The sequence below is a fragment of the Prionailurus viverrinus genome, chromosome C2 (assembly GCF_022837055.1).
Source record: "Prionailurus viverrinus isolate Anna chromosome C2, UM_Priviv_1.0, whole genome shotgun sequence".
Lineage (NCBI taxonomy): Eukaryota > Metazoa > Chordata > Mammalia > Carnivora > Felidae > Prionailurus > Prionailurus viverrinus.
Genome location: NC_062569.1, coordinates 27633640 through 27653744, shown reverse-complemented (window position 1 = coordinate 27653744; position 20105 = coordinate 27633640). Strand labels below are relative to the sequence as shown.

The 20105-nt window shown below is 39.3% G+C and overlaps 1 protein-coding gene across 1 annotated transcript in view; it reads left to right on the top strand.

Annotated features, from left to right (window-relative positions):
* The first annotated feature begins 2109 nt into the window (after positions 1 to 2109).
* MRPL3 (mitochondrial ribosomal protein L3) overlaps positions 2110 to 20105 on the top strand; it is a 58818-nt gene continuing 40822 nt past the window's right edge. Inside the window, exons 1-4 of the mRNA XM_047875725.1 lie at positions 2110 to 2363; positions 3611 to 3795; positions 5058 to 5149; positions 13461 to 13559. Of these exons, the coding sequence (XP_047731681.1) occupies positions 2272 to 2363; positions 3611 to 3795; positions 5058 to 5149; positions 13461 to 13559 (468 nt within the window). The 5' untranslated portion in view covers positions 2110 to 2271. The remainder of the gene's footprint in view (positions 2364 to 3610; positions 3796 to 5057; positions 5150 to 13460; positions 13560 to 20105) is intronic.

The following is a 20105-nucleotide window of genomic DNA, read 5'->3' as shown; positions in this document are numbered from 1 at the left end:
GTGGTTTTTTTTCCCCCTTGACTGTAAAATGGAGATAATTATACTATTATCACACAGGGTTGTTATAAAGATTAAGTGGGAAAATAAACCGAAAGAGTGAAAATGAATTGTTAGTAATCAGACTGCAGTGTTTATAATGGAACGTCAACACAAGGTTTCTAACATATCATACCCAAGGCCACACGACTGCCACGAAATGACTAACAGTTCCTTCTTCTGAGTAATTTCTGTCTTCATCCCAACATCATCCTGAGTCTCACTTTGTTCTTCTTGTCTCCAGAGCAAAATTTTTGAGATGCCCAATGTCCTTGATTCTTTTTTTTCTAATTTTTTTAATGTTTATTTATTTCTGAGACAGAGCATGAGTAGGGGAGAGGCAGAGAGAGAGGGAGACACGGAATCAGAAGCAGGCTCCAGGCTCTGAGCTGTCAGCACAGAGCCCGACGCGGGGCTCAAACTGACAAACTGTGAGATCGTGACCTGAGCTGAAGTCAGTCGCTCAACTGACTGAGCTACCCAGGCACCCCCCAATGTCCTTGATTCTTGATAGCATTCCAAAACAAGTCCCAACTTCCCTGATGCCCACTTAAAATCTCCCAGCATAAGTCAAAATCTTATAACAAGCCCTACCCAACTCATTTGTATGGAGACACCCTCTGGTGTATGCTCTCTCTTGCTGTAGCAAGCTAATTAAACTTAACTTTGTATGAGTTCAGGTGTGGCCCTGGTGGTCTTTGAGGGATTTCCACAACACTGAGCACATACTGTATGCACAAGAAATGCTAGCTATTGGCATTGATAGTAAAATCTTTTTTCCTCTGGCTTTTTATATGTAGCATACTTCAAGGCACATTTGTTCAAAGAAGAGCCTTTCTTATTAACTGGGAAGCCAGAGAGCATGGCTAGAATTAAGAGATGTAATTTTTCCTCTAAGGCCCAAAGTGTTGTTTGAAAGTGTCCAGGGTAACAGCAATAGCAATTGGTGGAAAGGAAGAGCAAGCAAAGCTTTCGAGCCTACTGAATCCCAAGTAGTAACCAGGAATTGACCACTGCCTGGACATTTTAAGCCAGGCTAGCCAGATCACTAATAAAAAGAGCTTTTGAAATTGCTACACTTTTTAAGTTCTGATTCCCAAATTTCTACAAACACCCATTTGGCAAATAAGGAAATGGACTTTTGGAGAAGTAGAATGAGCTCCCAAGGCACACACATTATGATTGGGTTGGGTCTGGAAACCAGGACAAGGGTTTATTTGTACAGAAGGTATGTTGGCTACTTACTGCTGCATCACAAATCACCCTAAAACTTAAAAATAAGAGTTATCATTTATTCCCTTTGACAATTTTCTGGTCAGGAACCTGTGAGTTTCTTGGCTGGGTGGTTCAGGCTCGAGGTCTTTCATCACATGCAGGCATCTGAAGGGTTGCCTGGGACCAGAGGATCCACTTCTAAGAGGCTCACTCCTGGCTGAAAAGTTGGTTTCTCTTCATATAGGCCTTTCTACAAGGCTGTTTGAGTGTCTGCAGGACATGACCACTGGCTTTCTCCACAGGGAGCAATCGGAGACAACGCAGAAGTAGCAATACTCTGTATAATCCAGCCCTGGAAGTCACACATGATCACCTTGGCCATATTCTGTTGTGAACACATGCCAACCCTGTTTCAGTGCCAGCTCTGTCCATCTGCCAGATGTACTATTTTGGACCGGCACCAAAATTCTGAGTCTCTGTTGCCTCATTTAGAATATAAAAATAACAATTTCCTTTTGGAGTTGTTTTGAACGTAAACCAGTGTAACAGTATCAAGGCCTGTTTAGTACAATGCGCTGCCCAGCAGTGAGCATTATTTAGAAGTGACCTGGCCTTCTTAAGGAACCTGTCCCTAGTTCGCTTCATTCTGGCAAAGTTTAAATTCCGAACATTTCCCTATTTCCCTCCTCCTGCCCCCCGCTTTTTTTTTTTTTTTTTCAACCCCTGGAGAGACAAATCAGTTAGTCCCCGCCATCCCTACCCTAACTGGGATCCAAAGTAGGACTATCCGCAGGCGGAACTCTAGTTCCGGGGGTTGACCTCGGTGCCCGGAGCGCATTAGGAAACGGACCGGAAGTGGCTCCATCGGCCCTTTTCCGACCTGGGAGGGCAGCGGTACAAAGTCAGCGGGAGGATCCCGGAGGGCTCCGGTGGATTCGAGGCTGCAGCGTGGGGACGTCTTGAAAGCAGAGCGGCGGGGCGACAGGAAGAGCAGCGGGCCGAGCCCTCCCCGGCTACTCCATGCCTGGTTGGAGGCTGCTGGCTCAGGCAGGCGCCCGGGTGCTGGGCTGCGGCGCGAGCGGCCTGGGTGCTGCCCGGGGCTCGGGAAACAGGTGGGTGTTCGAGACTGGGTGTGGAGGTGTGGTCCCTGCGAAACACTGCGACCCGGAGCAGTGCCATGGCCCAGTGCGGAGGGGTCTGCCCTGGGTGGAGGAGAAAGGGGCTGTCTCCAGACCGCAGGCACACAGGAGTTAGGAGCGGTACTCCAAGGAAGCGCCGTTTAAAGGACTGAAGGGGTGGTTTTTTGTTTTTAATGTTTATGAGCCAGCGACTGGCAGAGAGCATTACCAACAGCAGTTATATTATCTACCAGTTAGTGGGCGTTTTCTCTGTACTGAATGCTTTGTTGAGTTATGTTAGGCGTCTTAGTTCTCGTAGCCTTATGAGATAGAATTGCTGTCGTTATTCCTTCTACAGATACTATCATTATTCCGTAGTCATGATTACGTTTTGCAGATAAAACGGCAGCCTGGGGAAGTAAGATCAGTCAACTAATTAGTGCAAAATTTGGGACTCTAACGTGGATGCACCTGACTACAAAAGGAGCATAGACGACAGAAAGCTTTACTCCTTTTCTGACCCTCTCTGCAAGAATTACACACCTCCTTCCTGACTTTCATCCCCTGAAGTCTTCCTTGGTGTGTTCAAGTGGTCAGAGACCATGTCTTTTATGTATCTTCTGAGCTTTGGCAATGTCATTGCAGGGAAGAGGTGAGCTTATCAGAGAAAGGTCAGCATCCCACATTCTGCCACCTCCACTGGATGTAAACTATTAAGGGACATATACAAATGGGTCAGTGGCTTCTCCTTTGTAGGACAGCTCTGTTAGAAATTGGTTTATCCCAGAGGAGAAGATGAAGACCTTTTACCGTAGGGTAATCATTGACAGTAAATATGTGAATCCTGGGGCGCCTGGGTGGCTTGGTCGGTTAAGCGTCCGACTTCGGCTCAGGTCATGATCTCACGGTCTGTGAGTTCGAGCCCCGCGTCGGGCTCTGTGATGACAGCTCAGAGCCTGGAGCCTGTTTCAGATTCTGTGTCTCCCTCTCTCTCTGCCCCTCCCCTGTTCACGCTCTGTCTCTCTCAGTCTCAAAAATAAATAAACGTTAAAAAAAAAAATGTGTGAATCCCATTTTTGTCATAAGAAATGTGAGGGGGAAAAAAAAAAAAAACTTGCACAGATTCCAGACCCTTTCCTGAGGGCCAGACTGCACATTCCAACGCATGTGACCTCCCTTCCCCATGTTAAATGGGGGAACCTTTTATATTGTGGTTTGTTTTCCAATTTTTGTTTTTACAGAGCAGACATCTGGCTTTTGGTTAGAAGTCTCCATGGCAGGAGTGGTACTTGGTGGGATGAGCATCTTTCTGAAGAAAATGTCTCATTTGTTAAGCAGTTGGTCTCTGAGGAAAATAAAGCCCAATTAGCAAGTAAACTGTGTCCTTTAAAAGATGAACCATGGCCTCTACATCCTTGGGAGCCAGGTAGTTATTTTATATTTGAGAAGTTCTCATTCCCTAATGTGACTGGCATACTCACAATCATAGTGACTGCGGCGAAATGATAAATTTCTTGAATTTATTTTTCATGTCTCAAGTGTGTCTGTTTCAATGTAGTTTGGTTTGCAAGTTTATTTCTAGAATGCTGGTCTACTATGAGTGAATGTCTGATGGTAATCAAGATTTCCTCAAGAAGCTATTTTGCAGGTGAAAGGAAAATCATTCTGCATATGTCTTCTTGTTTCCTTCAGATAAAAAAATAAAATAAGTCAGGGAAGAAAAGCTGGAGGAGTGTAATTTAAACTGCAGTGTGTCACAGTGATGTTTTCAGTTGGGGCTCTAGCACTCCAGGTTTGCAAAGCATAACTCCAGAATCAGTACCTTGTAGCTCGCAGAGTATTAAACCCATGTGTAGCCAGACCAAGAAGAATAAGGCCTGTCTTGTTGAGAGTGTGGTCTCTGGTTGGGGTTTATTGTGTCAGTTCAATTGTATAGTGATCAGAAGTTCTTAGTGGAGTAACTTTCCTAACTTATGCAAAAAATCTAAGGGGCATGGTGGAGGCTGACATATTTTAGCAACGTGACCTCTTGTGTCATCCCTGTAACCCCACCTAAGTTCTTAGAATTTGAGTGGTAGATGTTTCCCAATTAATGAGGTTAGATATAAATTGATACTAGGAAAGCAGAGTGTAATGATAGATTTATGCCCTCTATTAATAGCATTATTTTAAAAGCAGAATATGGGGCGCCTGGGTGGCGCAGTCGGTTGGGCGTCCGACTTCAGCCAGGTCACGATCTCGCGGTCCGTGAGTTCGAGCCCCGCGTCAGGCTCTGGGCTGATGGCTCAGAGCCTGGAGCCTGTTTCTGGTTCTGTGTCTCCCTCTCTCTCTGCCCCTCCCCCGTTCATGCTCTGTCTCTCTCTGTCCCAAAAATAAATAAACGTTGAAAAAAAAAAATTAAAAAAAAAAAAGCAGAATATTATCAGTTTACCTATTTTCTTCATTTTGTATAGTTCTCATATATTTGTTCATTATACAGAGATTTATTAAGGACCAATATCTTACCCAACCATGGTTGAAGTCTCCTACATCTCTAAGGTGCAGTTGTATTTTACTCTATGAATATATTAACATGTGTCTTAGCTGCCTATTGCTCATATTGAAACCACAGTGTAGGAAATACTGTTGTATCATGTTGACGAGTGTTGAAAAAGTTTGTAATAACACTGATTTGTGTTTAATTACCAGGTTCCTCTAGAGTAGGCCTTATTGCCCTAAAGCTGGGTATGATGCCTTTATGGACCAAAGATGGTCAAAAACATGTGGTCACATTACTTCAGGTAAGACAGAAACAGAAGATGTAACAGATCTGTACGTGTACCAAGATCTATTTGTGTAAATCTGAACGGGCAGTATTTGTATCCTAAAATACATAAGTGTATGGTGAAGAATGGGCTAATGTCAAGCATAAATACTATTAAAGAACTTTACTTCTGATTATTTCAGTAAATGTTTCACTTTTGCCTGAGTGGTGGTCTTCATGATACTGGCTTTGGATTTAACTAGGGCAATGAATAAAAAACCGTGTAACCTAGCTTCTCACAAAGGTACCAGTTTAATTCATAATCGGAAAAAATCTGTCCCAACTTATTTTCATTCTTTCCTCTCAAAATTAACATTTTGGTCTTGTATATATACAATGGAATATTACTTGGTGATCAAAATGAATGAAATCTTGCAATTTGTAACTGTGAATGGAACTAGAGGATTATGTTAAGTGAAATAAGTCAGTCAGAGAAAGATAAATATATGATTTCACTCGTGGAATTTAAGAAAACAAGTTAATTTAGGGGAAGGGAAGGAAAAATAAGATAAAAAGAGAGATGGAGGCAAATCATAAGAAACTTGATTTTTTTTTATTCTTTTACTTTTTTATTTTTTTAAATGTACATCCAAATTAGTTAGCATATAGTGCAACAATGATTTCAGGAGTAGATTCCTTAGTGCCCCTTACCCATTTAGCCCATCCCCCCCGCCCACAATCCCTCCCCTAACCCTCAGTTTGTTCTCCATATTTAAGAGTCTTCTCTCTTTTGTCCTCCTTCCTGTTTTTATATTATTTTTGTATCCCTTCCCTTACGTTCATCTGTTTTGTCTCTTAAACTCTTCACATGAATGAAGTCATGATCTTTGTCTTTCTCTAATTTCACTTAGCATAATACCCTCCACTTCCATCCACGTAGTTGCAAATGGCAAGATTTCACTCTTTTTGATTGCCGAGTAATCCTCCATTGTATATATATACTACATCTTTTTTATCCATTTATTCATCGATAGACATTTGGGCACTTTCCATACTTTGGCTATTTTTGATTGTGCTGCTATAAACATGGGGGTGCATGTGTCCCTTCGAAACAGCACACCTGTATCCCGTGGATAAATGCCTAGTAGTGCAATTGCTGAGCCGTAGGGTAGTTCTATTTTTAGTTTTTTGAGGAACCTCCATACTGTTTGCCAGAGTGGCTACACCAGCTTGCATTCCCACCAACAGTGCAAAAGAGATCCTCTTTCTCTGCATCCTTGCCAATATCTGTTGTTGTCTGGGTTGTTAATGTTAGCCATTCTGACAGGTGTAAGGTGATATCTCATTGTGGTTTTGTTTGTATTTCCCTGATGATGAGTGATGTGGAGCATTTTCTCATGTGTTGGTTGGCCGGCCATCTGGATGTCTTCTGTGGAGAAGTGTCTATTTATGTCTTTTGCCCATTTCTTCACTGGATTCTTTGTTTTTTGGGTGTTGAGTTTGATATGTTCTTTATAGATTTTGGATACTAACCCTTTATCTGATATGTCATTTGCAAATATCTTCTCCCATTCCATCGGTTGCCTTTTAGTTTTGCTGATTGTTTCCTTCACTGTGCAGAAGCTTTTTATTTTGATGAGCTCCCAGTAGTTCATTTTTGCTTTTGTTTCCCTTGCCTCCGGAGACGTGTTGAGTAAGAAGTTGCTGCAGCCAAGATCAAAGAGGTTTTTGCCTGCTTTCTCCTCGAGAATTGTGATGGCTTCCTGTCTTACATTTAGGTCTTTCATCCATTTTGAGTTTATTTTTGTGTATGGTGTAAGAAAGTGGTCCAGGTTCGTTTTTCTGCATGTCGCTGTCCAGTTTTCCCAGCACCATTTGCTGAAGTGACTGTCTTTATTCCACTGGATATTCTTTCCTGCTTTGTCAAAGATTAGTTGCTCATACATTTGGGGGTCCATTTCTGGATCTCTGTTCTGTTCATCTGAGTGTCTTTTTTTGTGCCAGTACCATACTGTCTGGATGATTACAGCTTTGTAATGCATCTTGAAGTCTGGGATTGTGATGCCTCCCACTTTGGTTTTCTTTTTCAGGATTGCTTTGGCTTTTCAGGGTCTTTTCTGGTTCCATACAAATTTTAGGATTGTTTGTTCTATCTCTGTGAAGAATGCTGGTGTAATTTTGATAGGGATTGCATTAAATTTGTAGATTGCTTTGGATAGTATCAACATTTTAACAATATTTGTTCTTCCAATCTATGAGCATGCAATATTTCTTTCATTTTTTTTTGTGTCTTCTTCATTTCTTTCATAAGCTTTCTACAGTTTTCAGTGTATGGATTTTTTACCTCTTTGGTTCGATTTATTCATAGGTATTTTATGGCTTTTAGTGCAACTGTAAATGGGATCGATTCCTTGATTTCTCTGTCTGTTGCTTCATTGGTGGTGTATAGGAATGCAACCGATTTCTCTGCGTTGATTTTATATCCTGCAACTTTGCTGAATTCATGAATCAGTTCTAGCAGTTTTTTGGTGGAATCTTTTGGGTTGTCCATATAGACTATCATGTCATCTGCGAAGAGTGAAAGTTTGACCTCCTCCTGGCGGATTTGGAATGCCTTTTATTTCTTTGTGTTGTCTGATTGCAGAGGCTAAGACTACCAATACTATGTTGAATGACAGTGGTGAGAGTGGACATCCCTGTCTTGTTCCTGACCTTGGGGGGATAGCTTTCAGTTTCTCCCCATTGAGGATGATATTAGTGTTGGGTGATTCACATATGGCTTTTATGATCTTGAGGTATGCTCTTCTATCCCTGCTTTCTTGAGGGTTTTTATCAAGGAAGGATGCTGTATTTCGTCAAATGCTTTCTCCACATCTATTGAGAGGATCCTATGGTTCTCGTCCTTTCTTTTATTGATGTGATGAATCACGTTAATTGTTTTGCGGATATTGAACCAGCCCTGCATCCCAGGTATAAATCCCACTTGGTCGTGGTGAATAATTTTTGTAATGTATTGTTGGATCTGGATGACTAATATCTTGTTGAGGATTTTTGCATCCATGTTCATCAGGGAGATTGGTCTATAGTTCTCCTTTTTAGTGGGGTCTCTGTCTGGTTTTGGAATCTAGGTGATGCTGGCATCACAGAAGGAGTTTCATTTCTATGAATGGAGTTTACCTTCCATTTCTATTTTTTGGAACAGCTTCAAGAGAATAGATGTTAACTCTTCCTTAAATGTTTGTTAGAATTCCCCTGGAAAGCCATCTGGCACTGGACTCTTGTTTTTTTGGCAGATTTTTGATTACTAATTCGCTTTCCTTACTGGTTATGGGTCTGTTCAAATTTTCTATTTCTTCCTGTTGCAGTTTTGGTAGTGTATATGTTTCTAGGAATTTGTCCATTTCTTCCAGATTGCCCTTTTTATCGGCATATAATTGTTCATAATATTCTCTTATTATTGTTCTTATCTCTGCTGTGTTGGTTGTGATCGTTCCTCTTTCATTCTTGATTTTATTTATTTGGGTCCTTTGCTTTTTCTTCATGATCAAACTGGCTAGTAGTTTATCAATTTTGTTAATTCTTTCAAAGCACCAGCTTCTTGTTTCATTGATCTGTTCTACTGTTTTTTTGGCTTCGACAGCATTAATTTCTGCTCTAATCTTTATTATTTCCTGCCTTCTGCTGGTTTGGGGTTTTATTTGCTATTCTTTTTCCAGCTCCTTAAGGCATAAAGTTAGGTTGTGTGTATGAGATCTTTCATCCTTCTTTAGGAAGGCCTGGATTGCTATATACTTTCCTCTTATGACTGCCTTTGCTGAGTCCCAGAGGTTTTGGGTTGTGTTGTTACCATTTTCATTGACTCCCATATACTTTTTGAATTCCTCTTTAACTTCTTGGTTAGCTTATTCATTCTTTAGTAGGATATTCTTCAGTCTCCAAGTATTTGTTACCTTTCCAAATTTGTTCTTGTGGTTGATTTTGAGTTTCATAGCATTGTGGTCTGAAAATTTGCACGGTATGATCTCAACCTCTTTGTACTTACTTAGGACTGATTTGTGTCCCAGTGTATGGTCTTTTCTGGAGAACGTTCCATGTGCACTGGAGAAGAATGTATATCCTGCTGCTTTAAGATGAAATGTTCTGAATAGATCTGTTAAGTCCATCTGGTCCAGTGTGTCATTCCAAGCCATTGTTTCCTTGTGGATTTTTTGATTAGATGATCTGTCCGTTGCTGTGAGTGGGGTGTTGAAGTCTCCTACTATTATGGTATTACTATTAATGAGCTTCTTTATGTTTGTGATTAATTGATTTATATATTTGGGTGCTTGCACATTTGGCTCCTAAATGTTTACAATTATTAGGTCTTCTTGGTGGATAGACGCCTTGATTTGATATAATGCCTTTCTGCATCTCTTGATACAGTCTTTATTTTAAAGTCTAGATTGTCTGATAGATGTATGGCTACTCCAGCTTTCTTTTGTTGACCATTAGCATGATAGATGGTTCTCCATCCCCTTATTTTCAATCTGAAGGTGTCTTTATGTCTGAAGTGGGTCTCTTGTAAACAGCATCTAGATGGGTCTTGTTTTCTTATCCATTCTTTTACTCTATGTCCTTTGATTGGAGCATTGAGTCCATTGACATTTAGAGTGAGTACTGAAAGATAGAAATTTATTGCTGTAATGATGCTTGTAGAGTTGGAGTTTCTGGTGGTGTTCTCTGGTCCTTTCTAATCTTTGTTGCATAAATTTTTTTTTTCATCTTTTCTCCCCTCAGAGAGTCCCCCTTAAAATTTCTTGCAGGGCTTGTTTAGTGGTCACAAACTCCTTTAATTTTTGTTTGTCTAGGAAACTTTTAATCTCTCCTTCTCTTTTGAATGACAGCCTTTCTGGATAAAGAATTCTTGGCTGCATATTTTTCTGATTCAGCACACTGAATATATCCTGCCACTCCTTTCTGGTCTGCCAAGTTTTTGTGGATAGGTCTGCTGCAAACCTGATCTGTCTTGCCTTGTAGGTTAGGGACTTTTTTTCCCTTGCTGCTTTCACGATTCTCTCCTTGTCCGAGTATTTTGTGAATTTGACTATGATATACCTTGTTGATAGTCAGTTTTTGCTGAATCTAATGGGGGTCCTTTGTGCATCCTGGAATTTGATGTCAATGTCTTTCCCCAGGTTAGGAAAGTTTTCCTCTATGATTTGCTCACATAACCCTTCTACCCCTATTTCTCTGTCTTTCTCTTCTGGGACCCCTGTGATTCTGATGTTCCTTTTTAATGAGTCACTGATTTCTCTAATTCTTAAATCATGCTCTTTTGCCTTAATCTCCCTCTTTTTTTCTGCTTCATTATTCTCTATAAGTTTGTCCTCTGTATCGCTGATTCTCTGTTCTGCCTCGTCCATCCTTCCTGCCACTGCATCCATCCGTGATTGCAGTTCAGTTACAACATTTTTTATTTCATTCTGACTATTTTTTACTTCTTTTATCTCTGCAGAAAGAGATTCTAATCTGTCTTCTACTCCAGCTGGTATTCTTATTATCGTGATTCTAAATTCTAGTTCAGACATCTTGCTTATATGTGTTGGTTAAATTCCTCTCTGTCGTTTCTTCGTGCTCTTTCTTTTGGGGTGAATTCCTTCGTGTTGTCATTTTGAAAGGAGAAAAGGAATTAATGAGGTAGAAAAATTAAAATTATAAAAATGTTAAAATTAAAATATTAAAATTAAAAAATAAACACACACACACAAAATCTAATAAATGATGCTAGATCCTAGGTGTGTTTTGGTCTGGGTGTTGATAGTGGTGTGACATAGGGGGGAGGAAATCATTTGAGAATTTGAAAAAATGAATACACTGATGTAGACTAAAATGAGATAATGGGAGTAAAATAGAATTTGAAAAAATTTACACAAAAGTAAAGAATATAGTAGGAAGAAAATTAAAAATATTTCTAATAAAAATTAAAAATGAATTTTTTTCTCTTTCTATATTCAAGAGAAAGAAAAAAAAGGAAATCTTTTGTGAATACAATGTGGTAGACTAAAATAAAATGATGGAAGTAAAATAGAATATGAAAAATTTACCTAAAAGTAAAAAATATAGTAAGAAAAAATTAAAAATGTTTTTAATAGAAATTGAAAGTAAAAATGAAGTTTTTCACTGTCTGCATTCAAGAAAAAGAAATGAAAAAAGAAAACACAGAAATTGTTTGAAAATTTGAAAAGCTGAATACACTGAAGTAGACTAAAATAGAATGATGGAAGTAAGGTAGAATTTGAGAAAAATTACACAAAAGTAAAGAATATAGTAAAAAAATTAAAGGAAAATATTTTTAATTAAAATTGAAAATAAAAATGAATTTTTTGTCTTTCTGCTGAATTCTGTGGTTCAGGTTGTACAGATTGTTGTGTTAATCCTCCAGTCAGTTTTCTAGATGTGTAGGATGGTTTAGTGTTGGTCAGGCTGTATCTCATGGACGTGAGGCTCACAAAGAACTTCGATGCTGTTCTGCCATCTTGCCTTCTCTCCATAAGAGACTTTTAAATACAGATAACAAACTGAGAGCTGTTGGAGAGATGTTGGGTTGGGGGATGGGCCAAATGGGTGATGGGCATTAAGGAAGGCATTTGTTGGGATGTGCAATGGGTGTTAATATGTAAGTGATGAATCACTAAATTTGACTCCTGAAATCATTGCACTATGTGTTAACTAACTTGAATTTTAATACAAATTTTTTTGAAAATTTGATCTCTTTGCTAGCTTAGAATGTAACGCTCTTGTCTAGGGAAGCATTTTGTTCTCTGAGATGATACAAACTCTAATTGTTAAAAATGTGGGTGCTGGGACCAGAATACTTGACTTCACATCTTGATTCTTCCACTGCTTAGCTGTGTTCCTTGGAGCACTGTGCCTCCTCTGTAAAAGATAGAATTGTATTTGGTAAAGGAAATAACTATTACCTACCTCAGAAGGTTTTTGTGAGAGTTGCACAAGGTATAAATGTCAAGCATTTAAAATAGTGTTAAATGTCCAATTTATATTGGCCACTGTTGTCTTTACAATTATTATTAGAGAAAGATCACTGATGGAGTTAGGAGACCATCATTCCCCAAATTGGGTTGGACATCTGAGTTCATCTTTGGGGCCTAATCCTAGACAGGTGATTGGACAGATGGTGGTGATTAAAATGAGTGCTCATGCACAGAAGTACGCTGAGTGCTCATAGGCCCCAGGGGGCCTTACAGGCCTTAGGACATTGTTATTGACCCTGAATGAACAAAGAGAGGATTATAGTTTCTAAAACTCTAGGGAACTTTGAGAGCTTTTAGGAATGCCTAGTTGGATTGTAAATTGGTACAACCACTTCGGAGAACAGTTTAGCATAATTATGTGGTAAAGTTGAGATTGGTGAACCTTGTAGTCTGGCCATTTCACTCCTGAGTGTTTAACAGAAAACTTGAGCAGGATACCTCTACAACAGTTATTATAGCAGTATTGCTCTTAATACTTACCCAACTAGAAATAACCCACAAGTCTAACAGAATGGATAAATAAGTCATGGTATTCACACAATGGAAAGCTGGATAGCAGTAAAAATGAACAGAAGAGAGCTACACACAACAATATGGATTAAACTTAGAAATATAAACAAGTGAAAGAAGCAAAGCATGGAAAAGCACCTACAGTTTGATTCTATTTGTACAAAGTCTAAAGCAGGCAACACTAAACTACATTATTAAATACTTTAAAAGGTAGCAGTTATAAAGAAAAGTAAGTAAATGATTACCGTAAGTGTCAAGAATAGTAGTTATTTCTAGGGCAGTGCTTCTCAAATTTTAGTGAGCCTCAGAATCAACCTGGAAGGCTTATAAAATGAGATTCTGATTCAGTAGGTCTGGGCTGAGGCCTAAGGGTCAGCATTTTCACCAAGTGCCCAGGTGATGTCGATGCTGCTTCTTTGGAGACCACACATTGAGAACCGCTGCTTCAGGGGTAAAAAAAAAAAAAAAGGCAGGGAGGTTATTGGGAAGAGCCACGCAGAGGTTTTGTGGGTTCTACTTCTTGACATGGGTGGTGGTTAATGCCTGTTTTCTTCACAACTACGTGTTCTGTTGTATATTTTTGTTTTAGGCACTTTTCTTTATGTGTTGTCTGTATGCTCTGCCTGTAATTGACTTTTTTTTTTTAAGGGTATTTCTATAACTTAAGATTGTGGTTGGTGTTAGAGGAATGGTGAGATAATTAACTTTAGGGGATTCCTCATTGTCCTAAGGCTTTGGTGTTGCTGGTATGATATGTTAAAATGTATCTTGGCACATAACTTAGTTTTTTTATATTTGTTTTCTTAGGTACAAGACTGTCATGTTCTAAAATATACTCCAAAGGAAAACCATGATGGAAAAATGGCAGCCCTAACTGTAGGAGGAAAAACTGTGTCACGTTTCTATGTAAGGATGTATTTTCATTCTTTAGAATAGTACATTTCATTAGCTTCAGATCTGAATTCTTTAAGTTTTAAGGCTATTCCATAGTCACAAACTTGTGTTTGTCCATGTGGTAAATTGTGGATTTGGGGTGGAGGTAGTTTGTTCAAGCCCTTGAGCCCAGGATTCTCTATTGTTCCATTTCCTCTCTTTAGTATTTGGAACAAGTAACTTTACCCTCCATGCTGAAGTATTTACCCATCTGTACAATGGGGATAAAAATACTACCTACCTAAGAGATTTGTTACCAAGATTAATGAGATTTTTCATATGTATCTTCTACAAAGACACATGGAAGAGGGTATGTGTGCTTGGGAAGAGAGGTGTGGTGTAGGAGATCTTAGTGTGTGAGTGTGGGGGAAGGTAGTTAAGGTGCAAAGGTACACCTGTCTGGGTAGAGTGCTGAAGGGTTTAGACTTCATCCTGTAGATTCCCAAGCACTTTCTAAATTCTTAAAAAAAAAAAAAATTTTTTTTAATGTTTATTTTTGAGACAGAGCATGAGTGAGGGAGGGGCAGAGAGACAGGGAGACACAGAATCTGAAGCAGGCTCCAGGCTCTGAACTGTCACCACAGAGCCCCATGCGGGGCTCGAACTCGTCAACTGCGAGATCATGACCTGAGCCGAAGTTGGATGCTCAACCAACTGAGCCACCCAGGCACCCCAAGAGCTTTCTGAATTCTTTAACTGTGGCAGTAATGTGGTCAAGTCGTTATCCTGGTTAACTAGATAAGAAGAATCTGGATGTAAGGAGGACATTTAGGAAGTTGTTTTAAGCTCTGGGAAGAGTGGATAAAAGGCTTTGAGCCAAGGCAGTTGCATTGGGCTTGGAGGAGACAGGGATTTAAAGAAGACTGGGTGAGTATATGGTGAGGGGACGCAGGCAGAGAGTGGTTCCTAAGCGAGCACCTGGTTCATTGCTAATGCTGTAACCTGAAATAGCAACAAGGAAAGAGGAAGTTTTGGAGGAAAGAAGTGTGTGAGGCGTTTATAGAAAATTCAGGTGGGGTTGTCCCGTAAATAGTTGGATATACTGATCAGTGAATTCAGTTATATGGTTAAAACCATATAGAATCATCAGAGTCCTATAGTTTGGTAGGACTAGAGTCCATTTAGGCCTGTCTCATAAGTGTTAGAGAAGTTAGTTACTTTTGCATATTATACTAGTATAGCCTATTTATATATATTTTTAGTTCTGCTAAAAATTCTGCTATTCACTCTTGACAATTTATTGGCTAATAATTTTAGGATTTAAAATAATTTCACAGTAATGAAAAGCACAGTGAGGTATTTATGGAAACTTTTTTTAGATGTCAGATTTTTTTCAAATGTTTGAATATTTTAAATGTATATATGCTAGTCTTCATGTGAATAATTGTTTGCTACATGTTTTCTCGTTGATTGTACTTCTGTGTTTTTGTTATGTCTAGCACCATCATCTTTATTTTCATTACCAATTTTGTAAATTCATGACTTTATTGCCTTGATACTTGTAAATCAAACATAAAATTGGGATAATCCACTCTGCTCCAACAGATCTGTGAACATTACTTCCCAGAACTGTGAGCCAGTGGAAAAACAAGTGGATGTGGGGTCAGAAGAGCTGAGTTCTAATTCTCACTTCTACCATTAGCTCCCTTCACTCTACTTTCTTGAACATCTGTTTTCTTATACATAAAAACAGGGAATTGGACTTGATGGCTGCTAATCCTCTTTTGGTTCTAAAAGTCTCACATTAATTCTCAAATATAGTTCTCAAGAAAAAACAAAAGTTCCCCCCAAAAATGTATTTGGCAATTCATTTTATTCTATTTTACTTAATGAAGAAGGTGTCTTATAGATAAGATTTTATTAGCATAATACTAATAATTGAAATATTTCAGAAATGGTAGTACTACATTTTCATACTTGAGACTGTGGTCTACACATTTTAAGCTTTATTCTCTTTCGTGAGTATACCGCACAGCAAGGTGATTTGGATGCTCTATTGTGTTGTGGAGGATTTCCACCCACTTACCTTGCACAGATTTTTTTATTTACTCTCTGGTATAGGAAGTGCTACAGAGACCTTTCATGCTCTTCAAGATATAAATTTTCTAGGTCCAGAGAGCATGTATTAAATACTAAGAAAAATCTTTGTCTTTGACCTTTTTTTAGAGTGAGGTGTGAAAATGAAGTTTTAGAATTCTTTATAAGTAAAGAATTTTGGTTCAAAAAGGAAAAAGATTTTCAAACCTAAAAGTAAGCAGACTTCCTTTTGCGTATTGTATCCCTCAGAGAAACTGCAAGTACGTTGGTTATAGAAGGTTTTAAAAACAAATACACCGATGAATATAAAATCTCAACTAGTTAAGCATTCTAAAATGATTGAATCAGTTTTATTTATAATAGGGCTAGAACTGTTTTGGGTTGTTGTTGTTTTTTTTTTTTTTTTTTTTTTTTTTTTTTTTTTTTAACTCTGTAAAGACTTTTTTAGGCCTCCCAGAAATTAGACTGTTTTGCTTTTGCTGTTTTTGTAGTTTATTGTAAATAAAAACATAGTGTTTTTGAATAAGGAAGTTAAGTGGCCTTAAAAGTTGATCGAATCAATTCATCTTAGGAGCAGAGAAGCATTTTCATTGTGAGAGAGATAATTGCAAAGAACTTTGAAGAGGGAGACAAAAAATGCAGCTTCATAGATGGGATTATCCGAGTGTGACATTGCTGTCAGTCTTTTAAATTGCCTTTTGAAATCATTTATTTGGAAGTCAAAAAAAAAAAAAGCCTTGTGTTACACCACTGCTGCTTTCAGCTCAACTTGAGCATTTGGTGTTTTTCACAAACAATACCTAATTAGTTTTATGATATTTTGATTTTTAAAAGAAAAAATTAAAGTATTCAATTTTACTGAAATTAAAAGATAATCAAGAAGTATGTTATGTATTATCTTTTATGTCTCAGTCTGTAGTTACTTAGGTCAAGATGTTTATCTTTATTTTGTGTTGCTGAAAAGTAAAAGATTTTTCTTAGAAGCTCCCTTGCATACTTAGAAGCTATTAATAAAATGCTTTTTAAATCATCAGGTAGAATAAGTGAATGTCAAATAAATTTGAAATCTATTCTAAAATGTAATAAATCTAAATCTGAACATCAGTAAAATAATTGCAAGGAGCCACATTTTTATTCTTTTTTTTTTTTAACGTTTACTTTTGAGACAGAGAGAGACAGAGCATGAACGGGTGGAGGGTCAGAGAAAGAGGGAGACACAGAATCAGAAGCAGGCTCCAGGTTCTGAGCTGTCAGCACAGAGCCCGACCTGGGGCTCGAACTCACAGACCACGAGATCACGACCTGAGCCGAAGTCAGATGCTTAACTGACTGAGCCACCCAGGCGCCCCAAGGAGCCACATTTTTAAATGAGAACTTATGTGTTTACTTTTGTTGCAAATGAAGTGTGTATGGTTGATGAAAAGTACGGGACTTGATAAGTGTGTTGTTGAATATGAGTGTTGGATTTGAGCATGTGGGAGGTGAAACTATAGAGAATGACTGGGATGAACTTATGTCATCATTCTTTTGGAGGAAAGGAGAGCTTCTTGAGGGAACACTGAAGTACAGAACAATCTTTTGTAGGCATCCAAAGCAGGGCTTCTCAGCATCTGTTGCGTGGTTCCACTAGAGGGCTCCAGGGTTTGTGGGCTAACCCAAAAATTAACATTCTATACTTATGGGCCAGTGCCACCCAATTCCATGTCTATCAAAGGCAACCTTCTCAGTGTTACAGGGTGGCCCTAACAGTCCACATTTTAAACTGAAATCAAGGAACTGCAGTTTGCTGCATATTCACATATTCTACAATTAAGTCTGGCTGTACAGATACTCCATTGGATTGGGTGTGCAGTGATGCTTGATTATCCGTACATCATCAGCATCCTCTTGAGTTGGCTAGGGTTTTTTAGTTGCTGCTGTGCTTGCTTTTTTAATTACAAAATTACTCTTGGTTTGGTTTCATAATATAGTTTCCTGAAGATTTGCTCATCCTCAGAATAAGCTGTAATGTTTATTTTAGGCCTGCAATTTTTTAAATAACTAGACTCGAAGATAGCATTGTAAACACAGTAATATTGTGTGCCAAGAACTGATGCAGCAGCAAGCGTGGAAAGGTGGGGTGGCTTGGAGAGACAAACCAGGACTTCACGTCTAGACAGATGTCTGTCCTCCATCTCTTGTGTCTTCACCATTCATTTAGCTCACTTCTGCAGTGTCTGACTTGCCACTGTGCTTAGCTCTAAAGTTACAGATACAGGTGAATAAAACAGCTCGCCACCCATGTGCTCCAGCAGACAGGCAAACATTCACTGGCAAATGTAAGGTAACATGAATAATAATTGAGATGTATGCAAGGTCTAGAGATAACAGACAAGGAAGTAGTCTGCTCTGGCAAGGCGGCCCAGGCAGGAATCTAGACAGGAAATATCACTGGAGCTGGGACTAGACATATATTTAACAGATTTTTAACATGCTTTGGAGGTACAGAGGTGGAGAAGAATTACAGGCCAAGGGACTGGCGTAATCAGACATAGGTAAGCATACATAGAGTACTATGGCTTGTTGGGCTGCAGGTGTTTCTTTTGTGATGAGAGAGGAAGTTGAAGGGGAGAGAGCATCAGGAAGATAGATACGCCTATGTTGGTTATAGTCGCATGAAAGAGGTACTCTTCACACCAGAAAATGTAAAGTGGTACAACTCTTTTGGTAAGTCTTCCAGCAATCTATATCGAGAGTCTTAAGAATTAAAAAAAAGACCCAGGACATCATTTTAAGGAAATGAGGTATCCATGAAGTTTTCCATTCAAAGATATTTTTTATTCAAGCATATTTACAGTAGCAGAAAAAAGGGCAAGGGTGAAGGGAAAAACAGGCAGCAGGACCTACCAGGAGCTGGGGATGTAGCAGCAACTAAAGTTTCTGTTCTCAAAGCTTACATTTTGGTGGGCTTGGTGGTGAAACAGGGAGGCTGTAGCATAGAAGATAAACAATAAAAAATGGCTATAGAAGTGCTTCTAAGACTAATAAAGTAGGTTGAGAGGATTGCGAGTGACAGAAAGTGGTGCTATTTTAGACAGAATAATCAGGAAAGGTAAGTTAATATTTGGGTAGAGGCCTGAATAAATTGAGGGAGCAAGGCCTGGAAAAAATCTGGCAGGAAAGCATTTCAGGCAGGGGGGACAGTATGTGCAAAGTACCTGAGGCCATTGTTTAATGTGTTCTTGGACTGGTTAGGAGGAATGCATTGTACCTGAAGCAGGGTGGCCAGGAGGAGAGTAGTAGATGACAGAATGTACAGAACCTTGTAAACCATGTTGAGGATTTAGGATTGATTCTGCATGAGATGGAAACCATTGTGGAGACATGAGTTAGCTTGAGTTTTAAAAGGGTCATGCCAGCCTGTGACTAGAGAACAGAGCGTGGAGCCAGGAGTGTGGAAGTTTGGAGACCGACTAGGAGGCTATGGAAATAATCCAGGAAAAAGATGGTGGATTGGGGTGCGGGTGAGGAGTAGTGGATGTGGGCTGTATTTTTTTCTCTTTTGTTTGAGAGAGAGAGAGCGTGAGCAGGGGAGGGGCAGAGGGAGAGAGAGAGAATCCCAAGCAGTCTCCACACTGTGACGGTGAGGACCCTGTCATAGGGCTTAAACTTGTGAGATCATGACCTGAGCTGAAGTCAAGAGATCCTTAACTGACTCAGCCACCCAGGCACACGTGGACTGTATTTTTAGAGTCTACAGGAACTGCTGATCAGTGGGACATGGGATGTGAGAAAGAAAAGAGTCAAAGGTAATCACAAGATTTTGGGTCCAAACAACAGAAGTATGGAGTTGCCCTTTGTTGAGATTTGGAAGATCAGAGGAAAGCAGGCTTCTGGGGGGAAGTTGAGTTCAATTTTAGACATGTCAGATTTGAGTTGCTGTATGACATCGAAGTGAGATAGTGAGTTGGCATTTGGATGAATGAATTTGCAGTTCAGAATAGAATTTGCAATTGAAGTTAGAAATGTGGGGTTTTTAGCGTGTGAAAGAACAGAGAGTGACAGCCTCAAGGAGAAAGTGGTCACCTGTGCCAAGCATTGCTGATAGAGCCAATAAGATGAGTATTGACTGGTGTGTTTGACCACATGGAGATGGTTGGTGACCTTGACAAGCACTTTGCATTGAGTATTAGGGGCTGCAAGTATCTAATTAAAGTGGGTTTGAGAGAATGGGAAGATAGAACGTAGATTCAGCAAAAGTCTTTCAAGGAGATTGTAAGGGGGAATGGAAAGATTAGCTAAAGGAGGCTGTGTGGTCAAGAGAAAGTTTTGGGTTTTTTGTTTTTTGTGTTTTAAAGTTTTTTTTTTTAATTAATTTATTTTGAGAGAGTATGCATGCACACACAAGGAGGGGCAGAGAGAGGGTGAAAGAGAGAATCCCAGGCAGGCTTCATGCTGTCAGCACAGCGCCTGACGTAGGGCTCAATCCCATGGACTGTGAGA